Source organism: Xiphophorus couchianus, chromosome 4, assembly GCF_001444195.1.
Source record: "Xiphophorus couchianus chromosome 4, X_couchianus-1.0, whole genome shotgun sequence".
Taxonomy (NCBI): Eukaryota; Metazoa; Chordata; class Actinopteri; order Cyprinodontiformes; family Poeciliidae; genus Xiphophorus; species Xiphophorus couchianus.
The window spans coordinates 20,353,921-20,373,827 of NC_040231.1; the positions used below are offsets into that span (position 1 = coordinate 20,353,921).

Here is a 19,907-nt window from a genome sequence, read left to right on the forward strand (position 1 = left end):
TCATATGAAAATGAGAAAACTTCCTCCGGCAAAAAAAAAGCCGGAGGACTCTGCATATGTTCTTAGTACTTTATGAAAATCAGTGCAGCCACTCAAACAAGATGCAAAGCGAAGGAGCTGCTTGATGTCACTCAAGTTGAGTCAAGTTTTCCCTCCTTACGCAGGCCAATGAAATGTTCTGAACATGATTTATAATTTTAGCCAACAGATGTTGTTTGTCAATAGTGTGTATGGGATTTATAACTTTTACGAATAAAAAAAAAAGTTTGTGTACTTTAATTATATGAATCTGTCCCCTTTCTTGGTCGTATCAAGATTTTGGCCTTGTGACGTAAGTATCGCGAGAAGATGTGGAGGAAGCGTGAGAGTTTGTGTAACATGTAGGAAATAACAACACGGTGTCCTTTAACACGGTGTCTCCATGGCGGGACGATTGAAGGTAAATTTGCACAGTGTAGCAAAATGTAATTTTTCATTGAATTAGATGTTCCTGGACTACATGCGTGTTTCCGTTTCCCCGCTTTGCTTCTTTGCTCTACAGCAGGAGCTAAACAATAAACACAGCCATTCATTTCTGTCGCTACCAAGAGCACAAGTTACCCGAGTTTATTTTGCTGCTTTTATATAGCTCTAATTTTGTTTAGTCTGGTGAAAATTAAAGGTAAGAGACGCTATTCGCCATGACTGAGAGGAAAAGAAAATATGTCAACACGCTCCTTTTATTTAGCACATTTCTTTTGAGCTTTTTTTTCCCACTACTCTTCATGGAAACCAGCACTTTTACCAGTCCTAAAATGATTGCTGAAGGTTTTTCTTCCAAAGTTATCAAGACCTTTTTGAATAGTTTCCTGTTTATTATTTCTCACGAGGCACAATAAAATAAAAGTATAAGCAAAACTTGACAATACAACCATTGTGTTCTTGTTTTTAAAAAACAGACAATAGTCAAAGAGAAAAGACTCCTAGGAGTTTTCTTATTTGCAAAATGTAAATTATACCTCCAGCTTAATATATATATATATATATATATATATATATATATATATATATATATATATATATAGATTGCAATAAAAAACATTGTAAGTGGTCTTGATGAGTATTTCTCCAGGCTTTCTGTAAGTTTTTCTAAGGTATTCCTTGGACTTTGTTTGCTTTATTTAAAACAAGAGATTAGAGATGCACCAATCAATCGACCAGAGATCGCCAGACATTCCCCAGCTCATTTCTGACTGTTGATCAGTGAGTCAAACACTGAAACATCAAAATCCCGGCCGTCCTCCCAATCCAATAAATGCACAAAAACTAAGAGCTGCAAAAATTTTCTGCCCGTAATCTGACCAAATGACATTTTAAAAATCAGGTCATGGTTGATGCATGAACGTGAAAAAAAAAACGTGCAACACATTTTTTTCCCTCTTTTCAGTTTGAGTTCATATAATACATATGAATCAGGAAATCTGGAAATCAGTACAAGCAAAGTTCAAGTGTGATTGATGCATCTCTATCTCAATACATGACCGCCTTCTGAATTTTAAAAAATTTCTTGTTGTTTTGATGTCATCGTTTAAGGCACTTAACTCTCACATGTGACCCAATGTTGTGTCTGAACAGAACAGGCAACCAATAACAAGTCAATTCAACTAATATGTGTATGGAGTTTAAATGTTTACTAAAATCCCAGCGTTGCTTTTTGAAGTCATTGTTCGGTGCATATTTTGTACATATTGATAAAGGGAAACTAATAAATGATATATGATTTATTTGAACTGAAGTGACTTAAAATAGTCTTATTTTTAATTCAGGATAATCAAGTGTAGCAAATTCTTGGATGTATTACACAACAATAAAACCTCCTAAAAATGGTTAGGATGATAATTTAGTTTTTTTTTTTTTGTAAGACTTTGCTGATATTTGAGAATACAAAATGTTTACATCACTTTGGAGTTGTTTAAAGTTGACACTAAACATGCTCATCTAGCAAGAACAAGTGGATTATTGTGTTTCCATATTGTTTAGCATATTTGTTCAATAACAGATAATAACCTTAGAGTTTGACATCTGAGTGGTATCGGCTTCACTTGTGTTTGTTATTTAGTCACTCATACATCAGTCGGTATTCCTATCTTAGCTCAATGTGGAAAACAAATCACCACAAACAAGGTAATTTTTGTAACCTAATTACAAACAGTTTAAACACAACTATTTGAAATATTTTTTCATGGTTTCATCAACAGAAGCAGCTCAAAGAGGCAGTGAAGGTCATCAGCTCGGGCAGTCTTTTGTTTGCTTCCTATCTCACTGTTGTTGGAGATGAGCGCTTCTATGCCAACCAGCTGATGCCTTTGCTGCAGAGGCTTGTGGGCCCAGAAACAGGACATGTATTGTCAGTGAAGATGATAGGACTGGGTCTGGTTCCTCTGAACCGCTACCAGGACCCGGCGTCACTGGTAAGCAAGTAACTTCAATGTCTCCTCTATAAACCAGACTCTTCTCATAGAGATTAATCAAACTCTGTTCTGTTTGCTGCTGTGTGTCTACAGGAAGTGAATGTGCTTGGACTGAAGTTCAAAAACCCTGTTGGGATTGCGGCAGGATTTGATAAGCATGGCGAGGCTGTGGACGGCTTGTACAAACTGGGGTTTGGTTTTGTTGAAGTGGGTACGATCACACCAAAACCTCAGGAGGGAAATCCTAAACCCCGTGTGTTTCGACTCCCTGAAGATCAGGCGGTTATTAACAGGTATGTTTGGAAAGGCAATAAACTGCATTCTCTTATGTATTTTATCCCCTTAGTTAAATCTATACAGACTAGTATAGGTTTAACTAAGTAAACTCTGATTTGAGCTGTATTTTACAGTTTTCACATGTATTCATGCAATGACCATTATTGAATAAAGTCAGTTTAATCTGTGCTGCGGAAATATACAGAAAAGTAAGCTTGGTTATTCATCAAACATTTTTAGCTTATTAAATTCTGTACAAAATGTTATTTTCTGTAGTTTACTTTTAAAATTTCAGGTCATAAAACTTAAATAACAGGAGATGTATTGGTCCACGTCTTGTGTACAGCTTAAGGACTGGATCCATATAAGTGATTCACATATAGATATTAGGGCTGCAAGTAATTATTATTTTAGTAATCAATTTATTCTGAGAATCAATAAAAAAAAGTGACACATTCTGCAAATTTTTTATTTACTCACTTCAGCCCTTTTATGCAGTATTAGGAATACATTAAAAGATGCAAATAAATAATTCACTTTATTTTTTAAATAAGAAAATATGCAGTAACATTGCATTCCTTTAGTGCACACTTGACCATTTGTAGCAAATGATGCATCTGCAGCTAAAAGAATACTTCTAACATCTGAAAAGCTCAGCCTTTTTTGCTTGACTTAACATCAATGCAGTGTAGAGCTAATCTGTTGGCTATTCTTTAGATTAACCAATTAATAATTGGATAGCAAAAGTTGCTTAATAGGAGATTTAATTTTTTTTTTTTACACAGAATTGAACCAGGTGAAGCTAAAACTTTCACTTGAGAAATTATGGGTAAAACATGTTTATAGACAAAGGTGTTTTTATCTTTAATACAACATTTTTATATTTTTTGTACAGTTTCGACTTAATTTTGTTTTGTTTTTTTCAGCAAATTATCTTTTGTTGAGTCTATTTGCTAAAGTTAACAGTTAATCGATTACTAAATATGTTGACAATTATTTTAGTAATCGATTGATCGTGATTAATATGATTAATCATTTTAACCCAAATAGATATAAGGTAGTAAAATAATAAACTAGACTTTAGGTCATTGCTGTTGTGAAAGTCTTGTGCGTTTATTTTGTCAAGGTACGGATTCAACAGCTGTGGTTTGGCAGAGGTCCACACAAGGTTGAAGACTAGAGGAGAAACGCAGCAAAAGCTCAGTAAGAGTGAGTGTACATCTCATGGCCCATAGCTTACTGTAAATATTTCAATTAAACTTAAAGAAACACAAATGCAGCAAAGCAAATGAATGTTTTACTGACACGAGATGTTGTGATTTTAATCATTGGATTGTGTTGGAAGAGTTTAAGAGGAAATTAAACTGTTCTTTCTAATCTTTGGGTGCGTTTAAATGTTCCTGACCTCACCTTGTCTCACGTTTTATTGCTCGCAGCTCATTTAGCGCATCAGCTCTCTCTGCCTCTGCTGAGCCATGCATGCAGTGATCCAAGCTGTGTTTGTGTTTACCTGACCCTTGCTGTTTGTGTGTCTGCTTGTGCTTCTTTTGTTTACAGCTGGCCTTCCCCTGGGCATCAACCTGGGGAAGAACAAGCTTTCCCAGGATGCATCTGCAGATTACTCGGAGGGGGTAAGAGCTCTGGGTCCGCTCGCTGACTACCTGGTGGTCAACGTCAGCAGCCCCAATACGCCAGGCCTGCGAGATCTGCAGGGGAAGGCTGAGCTCCGGCAGCTTTTACGCACGGTAGGACTCGCCGGATGTTTAATTTTTATGACCAGGAAAGAAAACTTTCCACAACTTTCCTTCCAGCTAAAGGAATCTCAAGGGCAGAGTTAATGAATGCCGCTCTGCGGTGACTAGAGTGACAAAAGCCCTTTGCCCTATGACCTCAATGCAAGCTTGTTGGTATTTCGATTTATGCTGCTTAAAAGAGTATTTGAAAGCCCTACAGCATTTTCCATCAACCAATTATTCACAGCTGTTGGGATGAAATTCCATCAAATAAGTTTCTATGCTCAATTAGGTTTTTTAAAAATAATTTCTGATGGTGAACAAACTCAGCATTGTTGTTTAGAAACTAGTTAAAAGAACTGTTTTTGAAAAATTATTTATATTTTCAGGGTTTCTTTCAGAAAAGTTCTCTAAGCTCGTTCTGCCTTCTCACCTCATCCTGTCTGCTCAGGTTTTAAAGGAGCGTGATGCTCTGCAGGAAGTACGCAAACCTCCAGTCCTGGTTAAGATCGCTCCTGACCTCTCAGCCCAGGACAAACAGGACATTGCTGATGTTGTTACTGAGGTTTGGACATTATTCAGTGTTTGTCTGTGTGGAGTTTGCATTTCTTTTATAATTAAATGAAACAATTTGTATTCATAGGTTTAATCTGATAAACTATTCAGCTATATAAAATCTGTTGTTTGTTCCAGATTATTTTTCATTTCTGTTGTCTCGTAGTAATAAAGACTGTGGAGTGTAGCAGGTCATATCCTTCTGTGATGTCTTCAAAGTGTCATGTTCCCATGCAAACTGTCCACACCCTTTGCAAAGCTGCAGCCACTTGCACTGCTGATGAAACATCTGCTGCTTGTTTTGTGCTCATTTCAAATTAATTAGTTTTTTCTGCAGAAATTAGGTTTTTCATAGCAATAACAAATTATCAGGGTTCTTATTTGATACATTAATGTAAAATGTTTATCAATTCTGTGAATATTCAGCATTTATTTAATACTTATTTAACACAAATAAAGATGAGCACACAATCAAATAAACACACTGAGTAAAATCTGTTTAAAGGTTAATTTATTTGAATTCATAAAAGTCAAATAGAAAATGTTTTTAAGGATTCAGACCCATATTTAAGTTAGAGCAACTCTTGATTAAATAAACATATTACTGAGTTTCATGGTCATGAGAAACAGAAAAAATCTTTGAAAGGTTTTATTGAAAGTTTGTTAAAATTTTAAAATATTGCGTCTTTAACTAAAAGCCAGCTTTGAACTTCTAATTTAATGATGCGATAAAGTTTATGGGTAAATATCGTCCTTTTCCTTTTACTGCTTGTTTCTGCAGGAACACACACCGTTCATGTCCTGTCGTCTTTTCTCTGTGTTCGCAGTTGGGAGTAGATGGTTTGATGGTGTCTAACACCACTGTGTCCAGGCCAGAAACGCTTAAAGACCCACGCAAGTCTGAGGCTGGTGGGCTGAGTGGCCAGCCCCTCAAAGACCTCTCCACTAAGACTGTCAGAGAAATGTATAATCTAACCAAAGGTTGCTGTCTGCATCATTTTCTCCATTTACTGTCCCTCTTAGAGTAAAGAGAGCACACATGAAGGGAAGCTTTGTTTGGTTTTAGGTAAAGTGCCGATCATTGGAATTGGGGGCGTGGCCAGTGGGCAGGATGCGATGGATAAGATCCGGGCTGGCGCCTCACTGGTTCAGCTCTATACTGCCTTGACCTATCAGGGTCCTCCTGTGGTGAGGAAGATAAAGCAAGAACTGGAACAACTTCTTAAGTGAGTATGAACATATAAAGAGGTTATGAAAATGTACCAAAATTAACAATACCAACGACGTTTTTGACATCAGTGATTTAGGATGATATAATTTTAGCTTAAATGACTAAAAAAACTTCATTATACATCAAATGACCATTGACTGACAGTATAGCTGCACACAAGCAATGAGTGTGTGAATGAAATGATTTGCAAGGAATCTGGTACATTTAGATAAGTGACCAGAGGCAATAAGTGGTAACATCAAGAAGCAGCAGTAGCGACAGTCCAAACAATCAGAAAAGATTACCAAACAGAGAGGGAGATAAATTAGACGGAATTACCAAAATTTGGTGGAATTTGAAAGAGTCCATATTGGGGCTACATGAGGTGAGGTGATCAAACAGTGCAACTCCAATGCATGAATAAAAATATAATAGTATTTCAAAACAAAACTTCCATCTCTATATATTAAGGCAATGCAAGTTACTTTGCATAGCACAGTTCACGTAATTCAGAACACTTTATAGGGAAACACAAGGACAGAGATAGAATTGATCCAAAATACATGATGCATATAAAAACACAGCTGTCAAAATTTAAGCACCACATATGAATAAAGTAGTGTTAACAAAAAAAATAAACAAACTAAAAACAAAAGTATGCTGCAATGTAGCCGCAATGTTTTCCTGATATAAAGGAACCATCTGTTCTGCATATCTCAGTTTTTAGGGTTGAGGAACATTGAAACTAAATGCTTCCTATCCTTATTTGGTTCTGGTTCTGGAATCACTGAACGAGCCAGATTCACTCTGACAGCAACTCAAAAAAGAAACTTTTCAGCAAGGAGAGACAAGTTTCTGTAGAAGCAGAATTTTATTATTGGACAAAGACAGAAAATGTTTTATTAATGTTTGTCCCATACTCACATGGAGATTAAAGCTGATTTCTGAGTTAGCTGCTTTCTCTCTGGTTTTCAGAGCAACAACATACGTCTTCCTATAGTAATAATCACTAAGTTTCAAACATGTTAGCTTATCTTTGAGAAAGAAGCTGAGTGCTGAGTAAAATAAATGACTAAACCATTAGAAATTAGATTACACAATCTTCTTGCATGCTTTTATCAATGTGAAACATTTATTGCCGCCTGTCTATTATTTGGTTGTTGTTAGTTACCTCCTCAGTAGTTACAGCAGAATAAAGGGGATTTTTATTACTATTACTAATACTTCTTTTCTTTGTTTAGAGATCAAGGTTTTAGCTGTGTATCTGAGGCTGTTGGAGCAGATCACAGGGAATCAGAGAGAAAATCTTAGCAAACCCTCCTAAGACGCTGCAGCACATGGAGCTGCCATCTTCTCCATCAAATCAACACAATCAAGTTTCTGTGATAAATTCAAATTTATTGGGATTGTTCATTAGTCCATTCTGATTTTCAGGGTGGCAATAAATCATCTGTTTTTATATTTCATTTTACATTTTCAATACATTACAGTATCTTAATTTTTGAATATTTTGTTTTGGTCACTGTATTGTAAAGCAGGTCTATAACCTGATTACAGCAGGTCATGTTTTGTTACAATGTAACAGAAGTTTGTGTTTTTAAAATGCATGAAAACACCAAAGTGCTTAAAAACATTTTTAATAGTTTAGATATTTTTGTTTGTATAAAGAACATAATGTGCCATAACAACATTTGGCTAAAACCTTAAAAATTGTTTGAATAATTAAATACAATTTAAACTTTAACACAAATTTTGACATGTTTTTTTTCTCTTTGTATTGCTGTCAGTTGCTGTAGCTATAAAAGTGTAAGAACTTGGTGTATTTCAGATGCATTGAAACCCAAATCTCATTCATGTTGTTCTTGGCATTCATGTGACACCTGCTTGAGTGTCAGTGCAGCAAACCTGATTCCAGGCAAGATGCATTCGTTTCAACAACTAGACAGTTCAGTGCTTTAAATGATGAAAACATAGGGGCATAATTAAGGAAAGGAAACAAAAGAAAAGTTGGACAACATACTAAAATTGATGTTTCAGTAAATATGCAATAGTCAAAGGCAGCTGCCAACAAATGGGTTTCTCAGACTTGATTTAAATCAACTCTTTTTCTGGAAGTTTGTTCCAGATTAGTGGAGCACAAAACCTGAGTGCTGCTTCTCCATGTTTGGTTCTGGTTCTGGGGATGCAAAGTATTGAACTAGAAGACCTGAGTGGTCTGGAAGGTTGATAAAAACAACAACAGGCCTATAATGTATTTTGGTGCAAAGCCATTCAGTCATTTATAAGCTAACAGAAGCATTTTAAAGAGTTTTCTCTGAGCTAATGGGAGCAGGGGAAAGGACTTTAGAACTTGGTTGATATACTCTGTGAGAACAGAACCAGTAAAACCAGAACTGTGGTTCTTCTGGTGCATTTATGTGGCTGATTTGATAAGGGAAGTCTCAGTGCTATTGTGACTTGGGCAAAGATATCAAAGTGGTTGGTTTGATATCTTGATATCAAAACAACCAAATATTTAAATATCATTTAAATATTTGAAATTGGCCTGTAATTTTGCAATAGCAGCTTCTCTAGATTGTTCTTTTTTTTAACAGTGATTTGATAGCTGATGTTTTTAAAACAAAACAGTTTTTAAAACAATTGAGTCATATCAGACGCTATAACTGGCAAAACTTTCTTAAAGAAATCTGTGGGTAAAATATCGAGACAGCAGGATTTGTGGTTGATTTGGTAGAATTGTCGTTTCCATTTTTTATACACTGCCCAATATTGGTACTGAACTTGATACTTATGTACACGCTAAACCCCTAATTTTCTAAATTTTCTCAGTAAAGATGTGAGCAAATTCATTGTGGGATCAATAAAGTGCAGTTTAGATGATACAGCCTGTATGAAGCTGTGATCTTTGAAAGCATTTGTAATTCAAGTTGCTGCCTTTCAAGCAGTCTCTTTCCTTTGTGTGTGTCAATAGAACTGCATGACATGGAAAATATTTGCAACAGACAAGAACCTAATAAAATATAAGAATCATGCAATAGTAAATTGAATAAGGTTTTATTGTATTTAAATATCTGAATATTGGTGAAAAGCATCTGAAACAGCAGTAAATACATGAATGCTGACAGAGAGATTGTTAGACATCAGTATGTTTAATATGACTTTGCTGTATACCTGCAGCAACAAAGGAAGTCTGCACATAGCTGTGTGTTTTCATGTCCAGATAATTGGAGCAGATGGCTGCTCTAAGAAATATTCTTGGCTTTTTATCACTTATCAACACATTGAAATTCTCAAAAAGTGCCCAGAATAGGTTATATTTATTAGTTACTGCGTGTGAAAGCAGCAGTGCTGTGAGGATCAGCTGTGAGCTGCTTATTTCTCTCCTGAGGCAAAGTCCAGACCGTCTCATCCCATATGTGGTGTCAGAAGAGGAGGGGAAGCAAAACTTTCTGAACTGTTGGCCACTTGGATGTACGGGTTCCTCAAATAACTTCTGTCATTGCTCGGAGGTAACAGTGGTGACCGCACAGCTCCTGTCCCTGCAGGCTTCACTTGGCTTTGAATTTTAGAGCTAGCAGGAAATGAAAGGTCCACTGTATCATTTCTCTTATGTAACTCTTGAAGCTGTTTCTTCTTAAATACCGCCAATCATTCATGTGGTAGATATGCTTCTGCTCAGCACACCTGATTGATCTGATTGCACTGCCTCATCAGCAAGTCCTGCAAAAAATTAAGTTAATTTCCCACTCATGTAAGTCAGGTATGTGACAGGAATGAACCACCTCAAACATGGAGGTCAGTGGGCTCTGGGGAGCTCTACCGTATTAATAATACAAGAGCCTTCTAATATTAGATCTAAGGTATTGAAACAGAGAAATGGGTAATCAATAGCACAATATCCTCCCCCAAAAAACAACAAATATGCAACAGAATGGATGAAAGATCTCCAGATGTCAACCTGACTAAAACGTTGGGGTGGGGTGTAAAAACAAATGTCTGCAAACCTGGATGAAGTTGAGTACTATTGTAAAGACAAGAGAGAGAAAAGTTCTTGTGCAGTGACTGAAGTCATAAAGAAATCACTTGACAGTATTGATACTAAAAAGATGGTTCAACATGCTCGTAAATCACAAAGTGTGCTTTGTTTTTCCCTTGATTTTTTTCATTAAATGGGTAGAAAAAACACAATTTCAGCCTCTAAATATTTTTGAATATTCTGAATATGTTGCTGGAAGTCATGAGGAATCCAGGCGATATGATTAACCAGAAAGCTGTTCCAGATTTCTCAAGCCTCCGGTGGTTTCTGATTCTGGTCATTTTAATGACATTTACTGCAGGATGAGGTCAACATTGTGAAGAGTCTCATGAAGAGTTGGATGGACTGTTAATCTACACATTAACCCCACCCATTAACAAGATCTGTTACATCATTAGTGATTGCCAGACTCTGGCCACATCAATAGTCTTAGATTCATATTCTGAACTCTGCGCAGAACTTTCTGCTCTGAATGTAACAACAATCAGAACAGCCTCCCTGCATTTTTGATTTACAGCCACCAGGTACCACCAGATTTTGTTTATATGGATTTTTTTTGTTTGCTTGTTTCAAAACGCATCCTATGTTGCCATCAACAAAAGAGTATCAGAGAAATCTGAGCCTTCAACTCTGTTGGCGTCATTCTGTGGGGAAGGCTTATCTCAGACAACAGAACCATGAAAAAATACACAGCACTCATTCTCAAGAGGAAGTCTGCATTACACTGCCAAACACTTGAGATCAATGCAGCCTTGTTCTCAAAGTTGGATTAAATCATGAAAACCCTGTAGGAGTTTCCATGTAACTTTTCTTTACACGGATGCTTCCATGTAAATCCTGTTCATCAAGATTAATTATTTAGATCTTTTTTCTTAATTGAAATAAACATGCAAGCCTTTAGGGGGCTTAGACACAACTCTACACTTTACATTATTAAACTTGGGCTGATCTGCTAAAATGCAAATTGGCCCTGGATCCAGTTTCACAGTTCGCTTGGCTGCAATTTCTCTACTTGGACTCTACCGCTAAAGTGTTTTTCAAAGTTCAAGAACTTTGAATCATAAGAGACGTTTGATTGAGTAAAGTCCAAATCAAATCAGCTTTTAATGTCAATTTATAACAATTTTAAATGGGTTGAAAAAACCAGATATTGTAAAGGCAGTGATGTTCAGACGTAACAAGCTTACAAAAACTAAATAAATCAGCCTTCTATTTAATAAAAACACACAGCCATTGTTTTAACTATTTAATAATTTGTCCTACTGCCACAACCACAGAGCATATTGTCCCGCAGAGTAAATAGGTTTAATTTTTTTTCTGTTGTGCGCTGATCTTGTTTTTCTTACTATGTCCTTAGAAAGTATCTCTTCAAATGCTTCCATTAGCTGTAGACATATTCAAATTCAGATTAAAATGACTAACTAAGATATGACAGACAGTAGAAAATAAGTCAGCAGAATCAGGCAATTCATTACATTTAGAAGAAAAACATTTTCTGAATATTCACTGTGGAATGGCGTCATCACTCAAGATAAAGATCCTTCACTTTAGTTGAGGCCCATAAGCACTTTATTCTTAGCACATATTTTAAACAAACTTGTTTTCAGAGATGTGAAGGGACAGTAAAATAGATGCAGAGGTGATTATGCAACAGGGAGTGCAGCAGGTGCTGTCAGCGGTTTTTTGCCTGCCTTAAGATGCATCTATGAGCCTGTCAGCTTCATGTCATCAAGTCAGCATAAATGCTCTTCCATGATCTAATGATTGAATGATGGTGCTTGTGTTAAATTTTATATGGTCAGAAGTGAATCTAGTAAGTAGAGAAACAACAACAAAATTACCATTTTCATTCTTTTTTGAGATTTTGACTCATATTTGCAATTTATTTTGTTGCTGAGACTGAGGAGTTGTACATCTCTGCGCGTTTGACTGCAGATTATTGGCTCGTTAGCCTAATTTTATTCTGCAAAATGTTCGAATTTCCCACCTGAACAGTGTGGTATGACTGAAAGAGAGATGATGGACACAGTAATGTGGTTTGCATTTCTGCAGAGGACTGCAGAGATTGAAGAACTCAAGGCAGAGAGACCTTTTTTTATTATCTTGACTGCACAAGATCCAATTTACCCACATAAATGCTGTGATTGACCTGAAAGTAAAATATGCACCATTAGTCTGCAGGGCCTAAAACCCACAGGAGTCAGACTGAAATTAAATTGCAGAAATTTAAAAAGTACTCAGTGATACGTGCTGCATTACAATGAATAAATTTACTCTTCAAATTAATTAATACTGTGCACCATCTTACACATTGCTGAGAGGAAAAAGATGATGAGAACCAATTGAACACATTTAGAGTACATGATATATGATGCACAGAAACTCGTCACTTTCCAAGTTAGTGATTTTAATCAAACTCTGACCAACAATCAAACATTAAGAAAACGGCCAAATAAATAGAAAACAGTCACAGGAAGAAACCAATTAAAATGCGATTAAAGCTAAACATTTTAACTCAAGAAGTAAATATGATGTTTTTACATTATGAGAAGGAAGGAGCTGTATTTGTTGTTTATGATGATTTATTCTTAATATAACCAAAATGCTGTTCACACATGAGACTGATCTAACCATATACTAAAAGATGTAAGCATTTATAAAATAGTAAAAGATAGAAATAAAAAGCAATGTTTTATAAAATGTCAAAGACACAAGGAATCTTTCTATGATTGTTTTTTGGGGCTTATTTTCCTGAATATGTCCCAGAATAGAAATCTGGATTACACATGTGCTGAACCTTTACATTCTCTGTATGTATGTCAGTGCATTTTGGCATAAATATTTTATAAGTCAAAAGAAGTATTTGCAGCTTCTAAAATGGAAAGCAAATGGCTGAAATGACAGAGAACTACTTTTTTGTTTGTTTTTTGAATCTATCCTTCTCATTTAAATGTAAATTATTAACATAACTATAGATATGCTAAAATTATATTTCATAATCTGAATAGCACTCAGCCATATTTTCAAATTAACACTACAGCCGTTTTGCTTTCTTTTCTACACTCTAATGCTACTCTGGCCTAAAATGTCTCAGATGTTCTGACTAAATTCTTATTTTCCTTGCGTACATGCAAACTATTTGTTTGTTGGATTTTTTTTACAATTTGCTCACCAAAAAAAAGCTTCTAGAAAAGAATTCAAATAAATCAAACCCTATCCACCAATAAGGGTCTTCTTCAAACTCTGAGATTGTTTGTTCTTCTGCATCTGACTCTGTCAAACAAAGGTAAGGATGATATATTTAACCATTCTGAATCAACCATATTAGTAAGAAGCTTCATAATGAACACACCTTCCTCGTCTTTCATACATCATTACACTTGACACAAACAAGTTACAGCACCAGGATGACAAATTTAAATTAGGGACAGGTTTTTTTTTTAAGAAGGAAAAGTTTCCTTTCTGGATAGGAATAATGGTAAATATTTAAAATGATCACGTAAGCAAAACTTTAAATGTATGCAGAAGTGGGAACTTGCTGTTTCAAGTCATATTTCAATGTCAAGAAAAGAAATACACACAAAGATGTAAGTCTACCTAAATGTAGCTTAGTGCAAATCACTTCTCTTATGAGAAAATCTTGAGCCAGGCGGAGAACTGCGTGTCCTCGGTGCAGGTTGACTGAAGGCTACAGAGGAGCGTCCATCTGCAGATGGTTGTTACGGAAGTGGGATGAAGCCTCAGGCTAAAGGAAGTCACAGGTGTGATGGAGGCAGGCGGAGTCTAAGACCGCACACCATCCTGCCAAGACTCATTAGCAGTGACGGGCGGCTGCGCACACATACAGAATTAAAACAAGATAAGAGCAGAAAGCACCTTTTAGAAAGTTTCAGGGTTTTAAGAACCTGACACACTTATAATGGAAAGTTTACCTTAGCAAAAATGTAGTTAAAGTGATTATTTGTATATATAAGTAAACAAAAATCAAATGTAATGCTATTGTGTTCCAAACAATATTTTAATCACCAAAACACATTTTTTGTAAAGACTATTGATAGAATATATATATGTATCTTATTGAAAGACCTATGAAATTACCCTATTTAATTACCATGAATTAAATTTTAAACATTAAAGAGAGAATTCTTGAAATTGGAGAGAATTTTAGAACAATCTTTATTCATGAACAGAAATCTGGATATTGAATTTTAATTTCATATAGGCTACACTATTATTAAAACATTGTATTCTACTACTGTGTTTACATTATGGTCTGTGTGATTTATAAAATATACATAACATGGAAAAAATTGTAAAGGACTTACTGGAGAAGTTTTTGGAATAATTCAGCTTTGATTATATCTCTCATTATAACTTTATATAATTCCTGGATCTGATAACGTGAGCCCCTGACTGTAAGCCGTGCAGTAAAGCCACATGAGACTTCAACTCAATGCTCAGCCCAAGATGGCGTGAAGCAAGCGTAGAGAAAGGCATCAGAAATATGCTGCTTTTTTAATATATAATCCACAAATACATGGAACTATTAAATAAAACCCAAACAACTCAATGAATCAGAATAAGCAGTTTGCTGGTATGATTTCACTGTGGATGTACTGCTAGATACCATGAAAAAAGAAGAAAATACTTCATTAGTTTGTCATTATGAAACTGTTTTTAACATTTTTTTTAAACTAGATACAATAAACATGTCCGTATTGTTTGTTACTCCTGACTTTCAGAGACGTCATGGTGACACCTTTCACAGAGTAAAACTCCACTGATAAATATTAAAGCAGAAACCTCTCAGCATGACGACAGGCTGCAGTGATAGAAACACTCAAGCTAAGTGCAACAGAGAACTGATTGTAGAGACTTTGGGTGAACTGTGTGTGTGTATTTATAGCAGACAACTTAAGCAGAGTCTCCAGGTTGGTCTGACATCGTGCCCACAGCTGTTTCCTTGACCTGGGAGCCGGTGCAAGGCAGCAAGCACCAATGAGGTCTCTGTAGTTTATGATGGATAATATTACTCACATAATTTGAAACAGAGGGAGTCAATATTGTGGCAGATAAATATGAAGTTATAATTTTTTTATCAGATTCTCATCTGAGCTTCAGAGCTCTATGCACTGTCACCAGAAGCAAACTGCAAACATGAACCATGTCAACCCCACGGTTTATTTTTTGCTTTCTGCACTTAGTGCTCATCATTTTTTAAAAGTAAATGAGTTACAATATTAATGAGGGAGAAATTTTCAAGATGAGATCACACACACAACAAAGAGTATAGCTTTATGATATTTTTAAAAGGCGAATTTTGAAATAGTAAGCAGACTTTAAAAATAAATCTTTCAAAAAGACCTGTGGGATTTTTCTGCTTCTGACTGACAAGCAGTTTCTAAAAAGCAAAAAAGCAAAAAAAAATAAAATAAAATAAATAAATTAAATTTGAAATCTTTTCTCCTTGAAGGAGGTTAACTGCAAGATTTTGAAGATTAAATTCATTTCCAGATAAACTGGCATCTGAAAATTTTGGCCTAAAAACACCATGCAGCAAAACATGAGCACAGTTTAGAAATCAGAGGTTTGCAAAAAGAGTGTTTCTTCCTGTTTGTACTCAAGCAGTGATAAATTTAATTAACAACAATCTGGTGGTAGTTCACTGTCCTGGGCCAAATTCAAACATTAGCTTTACGTTCCAACTAATATGGTTTTACACTAAAATGAGGAAACACAGAGAGTTCTTTACTTAAGACATAAAATTAGATTCTAATAGCTTTTTAGCTCAACCTCGCTTCAAAAATGTTGAACTATCCCTTTAAGGCTGAAACATATTTTGCCTATTTATTTTCTGTGGAGGTTCCCACAGCAAATAATATTAAACAATACAATTAGAGTGAGGAATGTCTGAAGCTGATAAAGAGATCATGTGGATTTGCTTTACTTTTGCAAACCTGGTTCTGATGTGGGTTGCCGTTGCCCCTGTGGATAAAGCCCGGTATCACTAAGCTCCCCGCTCTCCGTCGTCCCTCAGAGCCATCTCTGCCTTTGTCCTTTCCTCTGCTGAGTCAAAAACGGATACCAGCCACAGGTGGTCTCTGTGCTTTATTGGTTCTGACACACATCTTTTGCCTTGAGAGCTTAGGGAGACAATTAAAAATTCATAGGGACAATGAAACGAGAGGGAATTAAAAAAAACCCAAATAGGACAAACAAGAAAGCATAACCTTGCAGCGGCTCTAAGGTTCTCTGACCTATCATCTACAGTGTTTCTTGCTGGAGGCATCTCTGTGCCTATGAATGTGTGGTTGTGGTACAAGTTCAACGGCACAGAGTGTCTAAACTAAAAAATTTAGATGCCTTGTTAATAATACAAAGGAGGAAGAAACCTTTAACACCTGTCAACCAGAAATGTTCTTTTAAGCACCTGAACTTCATGACGGAGAGTATAGCTCAGCTCCACTCTGCAACTGGTTGAACTATTTCAGTCTCTCACGGTATCACCAGAGATTTGCCCACATTTAAATTATTCTGACTAACAAATAACCACTTATTTGTTTACCTGCAAATCAGTGTTTTTGCTATTTGTACGCAGCTAATATTCTCCACTCTGTAAGACACAATGCAGCTTTAATGGAACATATTGTTAATGTTATAAATAGTGTATTTTATTCAGATGTTTTCCCACCTGCTGCCCTCCATGTGGTTATATTGTGGCATCCTTGTTGCAGAAGTACTACCAGTATGAAAAGTACCATGCTACTGTGTGTTTGTGGGCTGTATGAGAGTGTGTAAGAGTTGGAGTTTGGTGTTTTATGTTCTGCATACTATTTCACACTTGCAATATCCATACTGTGTTTGTGGTCTTTTTCATTGGATCTCAGCTTCTCAGATGTTTCACATATTTGAAGATTCTTTAACATAGATACCAGATAACATATTAGTTAAAAAATAAAATAAAATAAATAATAATAATCATAGCAATATTAAAACAGTAAACAAATTATTCAGGTGGGAAACTCCGTCCACTTCATCATAGCTTTCACTGTACTTGGGCGTTAGCTTGAGTCGGTCCATTACAGATTCAAACACCGATTGCTTTCAGATGTTCGGAAGAAAAACATGAAACCTAGGAAAGAGTGCGTAGACAGGGCCAGACTTTGCATGCTGACAAACATAATCATTTTCCAGAAAATACATTTCTGGAAAACAAACTACTGTGTTGCTGTGTGCGGCTTACAATCTCACAAAAAACGTGACTGTCTGCGATGTCAAACACTTGTTTCACTGAAATGCATGTTGTTGTTTTTTTGGAGGCTCAAAGGCTCTCCATGTTTGCTACTGATTATTAATTACCTAAAATCAAAATTATAGAGAGGAAAATATATTTCTGCAGAGTGTTAACACATTAACAAGTTTGTACTGTTTATATGTTTAATAACTCTTTATCCTTTAGAGGATAACAAATTATCAGTGAGAAAGAAAAACACTCCCTCAGATCTCCAGTGTGTCCTCAGCTGGCCTCTCACACGCCTCCATTTTGCTGGTAAATAAAATATCCTTTTGCATAATGAACAATGCTTGTATTGTTATTTATTGATCTACAACAAAATCCTGTAGGTTGAATTTTATTGTATCTCTTTAGCATTTATGTTTATGCAAAACAATAGTTTGGTTTGCACCACAAAGCTGTTTTATTTTGGTTAACAGATTTGAAAATAGCTTATTTTTTGGCAACCAGAGCAGATTTTCGTACAAGTGCTGAAATATTAGGACTGAAAGACATCATTTTCATTCACCCACTGTGTATAATTTCAAGGGAAGCTTTTTGCTAAATTACTTCGAAAGCTGCACAGTGGCGCAGTTGGTAGCACTGTTGCCTTGCAGCAAGAAGGTCCTGGGTTCGATTCCCGGCCGGGGTCTTTCTGCATGGAGTTTGCATGTTCTCCCTGTGCATGCGTGGGTTCTCTCCGGGTACTCCGGCTTCCTCCCACAGTCCAAAAACATGACTGTCAGGTCAATTGGTTTCTCTAAATTCTCCCTAGGTGTGTGTGTGTGCATGGTTGTTTGTCCTGTATGTCTCTGTGTTGCCCTGCGACAGACTGGCGACCTGTCCAGGGTGTACCCCGCCTCTCGCCCGGAACGTAGCTGGAGATGGGCACCAGCAACCCTCCCGACCCCATTAGGGACAAGGGTGAACAGAAAATGGATGGATGGATGGATGGATGGACTTCGAAAGCTGCCTAAAAGCAAAGTGTTTAATGTTTCACTTCACTTTAAGATTGTTTTATTCATATTGCTCTGTTTGAATGTTATCACTAAAAGAGTTTCCATATCAAGGCATCAAATAGTTTTGCCACAGTAAAAGCTGCCAACCTAATCATAGATACTGCCACTGACTTTTCATAAGTGCCGCTCACCCAAAATAAACGCCATCTATGAGTTTAGTGTTTCTGGGTGAGTGAAATTGAAAAATCAATGAAGGATTTTTTTTAATGTTATATTTAACCATACAGATCAACTTGTTTTAATATTTAATTATTGTCTTAAAGGGACAGTGCAGAGGTTCAAAAGAGGGGTTGTGTGAAGTATCAGAGTATATGAGTGGATTGTCCTTCTTTGGTGGAGTGTTGGTGTCTCTGCTGGACAGTCCATGAAGTTGTGTTCTTGTCACTTTCCACTCAGCAGGAACTGGGATGTGAACTTCCTGTCTGCTTCTCCCCTTCTTCTTTGTGTCCTGTGTTTGTTCTTTGTCTAACCAGTAGCTGTTCAATTGTCTGCATCATATCAATGTCAAATGTAAAGCACATTTCTGTGGCATTCACTTTTATCTGGTGTTTTTAAATATAGCTCATAGGACAGTCCTAGCTGATCTGTCAGATTGGTGCAACAAGTATATTACCAGTGATGAAGCAAACAATGATGTGATACAAAGATGTGTTGCATAAGCTCACTATCATTATGGCTCACACTAATAATATATTTTGAGGTTTAGATTGTTTCATACGGCTGCAACTTGGGCAGGTTGAGCTCTGGAATCAGCATTATTGATGTTGCCTTTCATACTGCTCACTCAACCTTACAATGCTCTCTGCAATTCTGCTTTTAAGCAGTAGGTGTTGCTACAGTGGAAATCTGCTTATGTTCAAGAGACAGAAGATGACAAATCAGAGGAGATCTACTGAGATTGGCATTTTTACAAGTTGCTTTTGAACTTTCTGAAACATTTTGCAATAAATATTACTACTTCTTTTATATTCAGCTGAACGTTCATCTGTGAAGATTAATGTTAAGATTACCATCTTACCCTTTCTGAGCAGCCAACCCCTAGATGTGCAAAAAATATCCACTAGCTCACAAGGACATTTGTTTATTCAAGCATTTTATAAAATATTGTCTTCTGCAGGTAAAATACTGACAGCTATTTCACAGAAGACCTTCAGAAATCTGAATTATTCTTTAATCTTTAAATCCTGCATCAGAGCTGCATGTGAAAGGCAGTAACACCTGAATGGACTACGTGGCTTTTGGTTGGAGCCGATGTATGTTAATGTTAATACATTATCCATACCGTGTTCTGTAGACGTTGCTGTCACATCTGAGTTTCAGGCACTTTTTCTGACTTTAATTATTAATCAGATGTC

At 36.2% G+C, this 19,907-nt stretch overlaps 1 protein-coding gene across 2 annotated transcripts; it reads left to right on the forward strand.

Moving 5' to 3' along the window:
* Positions 1-331: 331 nt before the first annotated feature.
* dhodh (dihydroorotate dehydrogenase) lies at positions 332-10,412 on the forward strand. 2 transcript variants are annotated; one of them, XM_028016016.1, is made up of 9 exons: positions 332-439; positions 2,238-2,450; positions 2,544-2,743; positions 3,853-3,935; positions 4,284-4,471; positions 4,911-5,024; positions 5,842-5,995; positions 6,081-6,240; positions 7,466-10,412. In XM_028016016.1, the coding sequence occupies exons 1-9, from the start codon at positions 422-424 to the stop codon at positions 7,533-7,535; spliced, it is 1,200 nt and encodes a 399-aa protein (XP_027871817.1). In that variant the 5' UTR covers positions 332-421; the 3' UTR covers positions 7,536-10,412. The 2 variants fall into 2 exon arrangements, with proteins under 2 accessions (XP_027871817.1, XP_027871818.1); XM_028016017.1 differs by lacking the exon at positions 332-439 and adding an exon at positions 520-661.
* The last annotated feature ends 9,495 nt before the right edge of the window (positions 10,413-19,907 follow it).